This window comes from Palaemon carinicauda, chromosome 5 (genome assembly GCF_036898095.1).
Source record: "Palaemon carinicauda isolate YSFRI2023 chromosome 5, ASM3689809v2, whole genome shotgun sequence".
Classification (NCBI taxonomy): Eukaryota; Metazoa; Arthropoda; class Malacostraca; order Decapoda; family Palaemonidae; genus Palaemon; species Palaemon carinicauda.
Window position 1 is genome coordinate 130,088,879 of NC_090729.1, and position 7,500 is coordinate 130,096,378.

The following is a 7,500-nucleotide window of genomic DNA, read 5'->3' on the forward strand; positions in this document are numbered from 1 at the left end:
GATGCCTTCCTATCCAAATCTCCTGTGCTTTTTATCTATCCAATGTGATAATGAATTGTGTGGGTGACATGAAACAGTAGAGAAATATCAAGCATGCGAAATATATATATACACAATTTGTGCTGGACAATTTTTTTTACTTTTGCTTTGTAGCGATCTTTGTACGTGCTTCAGTTCGTGTTCTATTTTTAATTTTTTTGCCTAATAATTTTTATCATAATAATGTTTTTTAGTTTGGTCTATTGTTTCAGTTGCGTTATAACTTTGACCAAGGTCATGTGATCAGATAGAATACCACATAGATTATTTTACTTTTTCCAAATAATTATGTTTAGAAATAGGGGTTTGTATTAAGATATGATTTTCCATCAATCAGACAAATTTTGGCATTGGTGAAGTTTAGGCTTACATAGGCTTAAGACATGGATTTTATTTTGCCCTTGCACAACTTTTGTCATGCAAGCACCCTTATACGGGGAACCGTCGTGACTGATAAGTTTTAGTCATATCTTCTTGGCGTTCCTTTATTTATTTCAAGAAATTTTAATTTTTTTAAATTATTGAAAAACCATATTCTTTTTTTTCTTTTTTTTTTATATTTTATGGATTCTGATGTGAATGTTTGCACTAATGATTTTAAAATGATGATGTGAAATTTCGAAGGCAAGCCTTCAATAATTGGTGCGACGTCGATTACTGGTGATTACGGTTGTCAACTCTTAGGTGAATTCGTCATGGAAAGAAAGCCCAACGTGTTCATTTCTTGCATTTAATTTGCCCGGTTTAACCGAGAATTTCAACACCTATAGTCAATTCTTTTTAGCAAGGCAGATTTGCACCGAATCGCAGGGGTGCCCTTTTAGTTCGGAAACGTTTCCTGCTCGCCGATTGGTTGGACAAGATAATTCTAACCAATGTGGTAGCAGAAAACTTTTTCCGAGCTAAAAGGGCACCACTGCGAGTCGGTGCAAATGCGCCTCATTAAAAAAAATTAGTATATTTCATATGTTCTTTATATGAACATGTTTCCTGTTTGCTTTCAGGCAAAGCAAAGTTACTTCAGTATTTACTTTTGTTTTCTATTTAAAGGCTCCTCATGAATGGCAGAGGCAATGAACAGGGACAGTAACCCTAGTAGGACAATGCCTAAGCCAAATGCACCCAAGCCACTTCTCCATCAAGCTTGGACCAGGAGGACCAGGCAATGGCTGCTGATGACTCAGCAGGTAAATCTATAGGCTCCCCCAACCCCCCCATCCTTAGCTCACAAGGATAATGAGGTTGCAGACACTACAAGAAACTATATAGCTTGAGCGGGATTCGAACCCCTGGCTGGCAGAACGCTTGGCAAGGACGTCTTAAATAGGCTACCACATTATCTTGGTTTTACTTATATTCACTTTCATGTTTACTGTTCTGCTTTCTCTATTCAAATCTTCTTTCATCTTTTGTAAGTCCTCCCATGAATATCTTGGTTTTATTTATATTCACTTTCATGTTTACTGTTCTGCTTTCTCTATTCAAATCTTCTTTCATCTTTTGTAAGTCCTCCCATGAATATCTTGGTTTTATTTATATTCACTTTCATGTTTACTGTTCTGCTTTCTCTATTCAAATCTTCTTTCATCTTTTGTAAGTCCTCCCATGAGTCACTAAATAGAAGTATGTCATCTGCAAATCTTTAGTTGTTAAGGGATTCCTCAGTAATGTTAATTTCTATATTTTCCCAATCTAAATGCTTAAAAACTTCTAAGCACGATTTGTTAAGAGAGATGGGGTCTCCCTGTCTAACTCCTTTCTTAATCGGGATTTCATCACTATCTTTATGTATATTTAGGATTGCTGTACTTCCCTTATAGATATAAGTGTGCTAACATAAGATTTATTTATTCCTGTGTTAGAGGGGCTTTTATTACTGCTGAAATTTTGCCAGAACCAAAGGCTTTCTCATAGTATATAAATGCCATACGTAGTGGTTTGTCATACTCTAACATTTCCATTCGTGATTTAAATAGCCCTGCTATTTTAGGAGAACATATTAATTATGAATATTAACATCAGACTACGTATAACACTGTATATTGTCTTTCCTCAATCTCCGTGCGTCGAAAATTGATAAAAAATCTATTTTGTGTATAGAAGTGTAAGCTGCTTGGAGGCCTAAATCATTTAAAAGCGAAACAATTCGATATTCTTTCACTCCTATTCAACATTCACTTTCTGACATAAGTTCCATGTAAGGCGAAAGGAGAATGACAGCCACCACAGTAATACAATTTTTCAACTCATAACCTTTACAGGACGGATTAGTTATACAATTATGGCGCGTTGATCGAACTTGCATGGAGAAAGACACTGACGCAAATTGGATTAGGTTATTCACTGCATTGTTTTGACAGGTATCAAATTCTCCGAAGATTTTAAATCAATGCTTTCTGTGTGCAGTCCAGAAACTGTGTGAATGTTGATAGCCAGACTAAGAAATATATTTGCATATAGAATATATATATATATATGTATATATATATATATATATATATATATATATATATATATATATATATATATTTATGTGTGTGTGTATATATGTATATATATGTATATTTGTATAATATATACATATATATATATATATACACAAGTTCATAAATGTATATTTTATACTGGGATATGTATAAAGTACTGTATTAAACAGATTTAAGTTTCCTTTTCAATTATATTTTGTATTGAAATTGGTCACGTTTGTACATAAAGGATAAGCCTGTTGTCCTCATAAATGAAAAGGCTGTCAACGTAATTGATAGGAACATTCTTTTTTTAACGTAACAAATGTTTTTCTAGAAACAGGAGGCTTATCATTTTAAAAAAAAAAAAAAAATATTGGATTTTTTAAATACTGCGTTAAGCTAGGAGTTGTCACACAGGGTATGCATCAAGGAAATAAGCAAACAATTTTATCCTGAAATACGGGAAGAACATAAATGATAAGCCAATGTTCAAGTTTGACCTCTTTGGTGTAAACCTAACAATTCTGCTTTTGCCTAAAGCAGAATTGTGTAAAGTTTAAGCAAATGGGTGTTGTGGTTTGGTATCGCCATTAAATTGAGTTTATTTATTCTTTTAGGCTCTGATCTTCCAACTATAATACTCAGTAAAATTGCATTTTGCGGACAATTTTGGAAATGGCTAGATGTGAGAGTAGACGTACATACAGACAACACAACCTTCAATATAACGTAACGGCAGAGCACTTATGTACAATAGCAGGGTCTGTGGTTCGATTCCGGGTACATTCTCACTAGGCAACTTCGTTGTAAGTGAATGTAAGTGGCAGTAGTGGTCAAGGAAAAACCATTGGTCTAGTAACCTCATGCAGAGATTTGCTGAGAAACCATGAACGCTCTCTCTTTTGGGTGTTACCCTTTAGAGGGAGACAAGGTTTATTATTATTATTATTATTATTATTATTATTATTATTATTATTATTAGCTACAACCCTAGTTGGAAAATCAGGATGCTATAAGCCCAGGGGCTCCAACAGGGAAAATAGCTCAGTGAGGAAAGGAAATTAGGAAATGATAGAAGTAATTAAAATATAATATTTTAAGAATAAAAACGACATTAACATGAATATTTCATACTTAATCTACAAAAACTTTAACAAAATAAGAGCAAGATAGATAGAATAGTGTGCCCGAGTGTACCCTCCGGCAAGATAACTATCTCAGGACAATGGAAGACCATGGTACAGAGGCTATGGTACTACTCAAGACTAGAGAACTATGATTTGATTTTGTAGTATCCTTCTCCTAGCAGAGCTACTTGCCGTAGCTAAAGAGTCTCTTCTACCCTTGGCAAGAGGAAAGTAGCCACTGAACAATTACAGTGAAGTAGTTAACCCCTTGAGAGAGGAACTGTTTGGTAATCTCAGTGTTATTAGGTGTATGAGGACAGAAGAGAATCTGTAAAGAATAGGCCAGACTATTCGGTGTATGGGTAGGCAAAGGGGAAGTGAACCGTAACCAGAGAGAAGGATCCAATGTAGCACTGTCTGACAAGTCAAAGGACCCAATAGGTCTCAAGCGGTAGCATCTTAACGGGTGGCTGATGCCCTGGCCAACCTACTACTAAGAAAAAAAATTCGTACACATATATATGTGTATATACATGTATGTATGTATATACTATGTATACATATACATGTATATATATCTATTATATATATATATATATATATATATATATATATATATATATATTAATTATATGTATATATATGTATATATATATATATATATATATATATATATATATATATATATATATATATATCCATGTTTAAATATTTTATATAGTGTACATATATGAATATATATGTATATATATATATATATATATATACATATTTATATATATATATATATATATATATATATATATGTATGTATATAGATACATATATATATATATATATATATATATATATATATATATATATATATATATATATATGTGTGTGTGTGTGTGTGTGTGTGTGTGTTTGTGTGTGTGTATTCAAACAGAATCACCCGAAGGTCAGTATCCGGAAGAATAGATCTAGATATCCGACCATTTGTACACTTGACAGGGCCCTCTGCACCTGCATCAAGGTACATAGCATTTTAGAAGAAACCAAGCGTCTTCCTTCTGCAGAACTAATCCTCTAGGTTGACCCCATTCCTCTTCCAAGCTGGGTTGTTAGTCCATTGCTACAATAACCAAAAGAAAATGTAAATTCATGCTCTCCTTATAACTAAACTATAATCTCTCATTAATGGAGATCAGTCCACTAAAAGACTTTTTTTCTCTTTTTTTAGTTTCCATTTTTTTTCTTTTTATATAATTTTTATTCCAATAGCACCCAACAAAAACCTTTGTTCCACTATAAGATTTTTTTTTATATCTGTATTCATTTTTTCTTTTTTTAAATTTTTGTTTACATTTTTTATATTTTTTTATTTGGTTTTATTTTTTTTTTTATTTTCATTATTTTTCTATTTCAATAAAACCCAACAAAAACATTTGTTCCACTAAGGTTTCTAACTATTTGAAATAATATATATCGAGTATTTAATCTACCTTTTATTTAACAAAATTAGAAATCTCCCAATGTCCTTTCACCATGTCTCCCACCTCACTCGTCCTGTCCATCATTCCCGTCATATATGCCGTCCATCTGTCGTTTATTCTTGATGAGTTCAAGGGCATCGTTGTAGAAAGCAATCACGCTATCTTCCTCCCCTCGGATTGTACATTCGTTGGAGCCGTCATTCGTCTTGGGCCCTTGGAAGCGGACGTTGTGATCAGCGATCAGCTTTTTGATGTTCTTGCCTCCTCTGCCGATGACCATCGCTCGCTCATCTCGATTCAAGACCATTTTGTAGAGGCGATTCCCAATCTTAATCAGGCCTTGGAAGATTTCCTCCTCTGGGAAACCTGTTCCTCCATAGTTCCTTTGGGAAGTTTGGGGCATGTCAGCGCTGATATCTTGACAAGCGTCCACGACGTCCTCAAGTTGTCCTTGTAATGTAACGAATCCATCAGTTTTCTTGTGAATGATGATCGAAACGTTGTAAGTCCTTTCGATTCTCTTTATATTTTCTCCACCTTGTCCAACCAGGAGTCCTTTGTGTTCAGGATCTACATAGAAGCGATAATATCCTGCCACTACTCTGTGCAATCCTTCCATTATAAGCTCTCCGTCGGTCACTGTGATCTCTCCGAGGACGACCTGGACATATTTATATGCTTGAACCACTTGGTGCAGATCTCCGCATAGGTAACCAATTTCTCTATTATCATGAGCTGTGGGCACAATCATTTGAACATCATAGAGGTGCTTTACTTCTTCCATCATATATCGTCTTTGGGCTAGAAGAATTATTCTGCCTTGGATTGGAAGATGGAATCCATAGCAGTCCAAACTCATGAGTTGAATGTACTCATCCCTTGGAAAGTCTTCGACATCCTCAATCAGTTCCGTTATTCTTCTCTCAGCTCTCAAGACATTTTGCTTGGGGCCACACATAGTGACGTAGTTGCGCTCATCGGAATCGTCCGGGATGTAGATGGCCACATTCAGTTCTGTGTACAACCTTTTAAGGGTTTCGTCCTGTGGTCCCCGTAGGACCTCCCGGAATTCCTTATCGACTAGCATCACGAAATGTTCGTTTCCTACATCATACAGTCCTTTGGAGACTTGAGTTAGTTCGCCAAGATTAAAAGCTCTGTCAACTCGGAAAAGGATTCCTTTGTAAACCTTTTCAATACCTTTCCTAGGTCCGGTGAGATTAACCGTTCTCGATGTGTTATCCACAACCAAGCGAACTCCATGTTGTGCATTGGCCATCTTCTCGAACTTTCCCCCTTTCCCGACTATCATTCCCAAATTCACATCTCCATGGTAGGAGAAGGTGGACGTTTCGCCTACAGCGTATCGGAGAGGTCCGCATCTGCCAGCTGGTTTTTTCGCTTGGTTTGAGAACGTCACATTACGTTTTTCTTTCTTGTCATTTCTTTCTTTCTGGATCCTTTCAGTTAGATGACGAGCATCAAAATCGTTAATAATTGTATTTTCTGTTTCTTCTTTCGGGAGAACATTTTCAGACCTACGTTCTTCAAGAAGAACTCTTTCTTCTTCCTTCTGTTCCTCTTCCTGTAGGTCCTCTTCTTCTCTTTCTCTTCGAGGAAATTCTTCAAGAGGAAGAACATTTTTTTTCTCCCTCCTTTTCCTGTTCCTGTAAGTCCTCTTCTTTTTCTCCTCTTTGAGGAAGTTCTTCAAGAGGAAGAACTGTTTCTTCTTCCTCCTTTTCTTCTTCCGGTAGATCCTCTTCTTTTCCTCTTTGAGGAAGTTCGTCAAGAGGAAGAACTTTTTCTTCTCCCTCTTTCTTTTTCTCATCCTGTAGGTCCTCTTCTTCTCCTCCGCTTTGAGAAAGTTCTTCAAGTGGAAGAACATTTTCTTCTCCCTCTTTCTTTTCCTCTTCCCGTAGGTCCTCTTCTTCTCCTCCGCTTTGAGGAAGTTCTTCAAGAGGAAGAACTTTTTCTGCTGCATCCTTCTCGTCCTCTTCCGTATTTTCTTCCTCCTTCACTCGTTCTTGGTTTTCAATAAGATCCTGCGAAAGCTCCTCTCTCAGAGTCTCTCCTCTTCTGTTGCTTCCACAAACGTACTTGAAAAAGAAAGAGGCTCCCAAGGCAGCAGTGCCCAAGGGCAAAGCCATCTTCAGCCAAAAGACATAGCGGTCGACCAAGCGGAGAGCCTCATCCTTCCCCGCTTCTCCTCCGACAATGTCCTTCGCCAGCTCCAGCAGAGTTCCGTCGCAGGGTGACAAGTTCGGCTCTTCGTACCTCACAAGGTTCGATAATCCGACGTACCCAAGGGCAGAATGCAGACGCCGCCACATCCCGTTTTGGGTCCTGTAATCCTGCAGATGCTGAAGAGCGGCATTGCATAAGTCCAGCTCT

General features: G+C 36.6%; 1 protein-coding gene across 1 annotated transcript; it reads right to left on the bottom strand.

The window, feature by feature from the left end:
* Positions 1-5,173: 5,173 nt before the first annotated feature.
* LOC137641140 (vigilin-like) lies at positions 5,174-6,421 on the bottom strand. The gene has a single exon (XM_068373584.1). It carries the CDS (start codon positions 6,419-6,421, stop codon positions 5,174-5,176), a length of 1,248 nt encoding a protein of 415 aa, XP_068229685.1.
* Between the last annotated feature and the right edge of the window lie 1,079 nt (positions 6,422-7,500).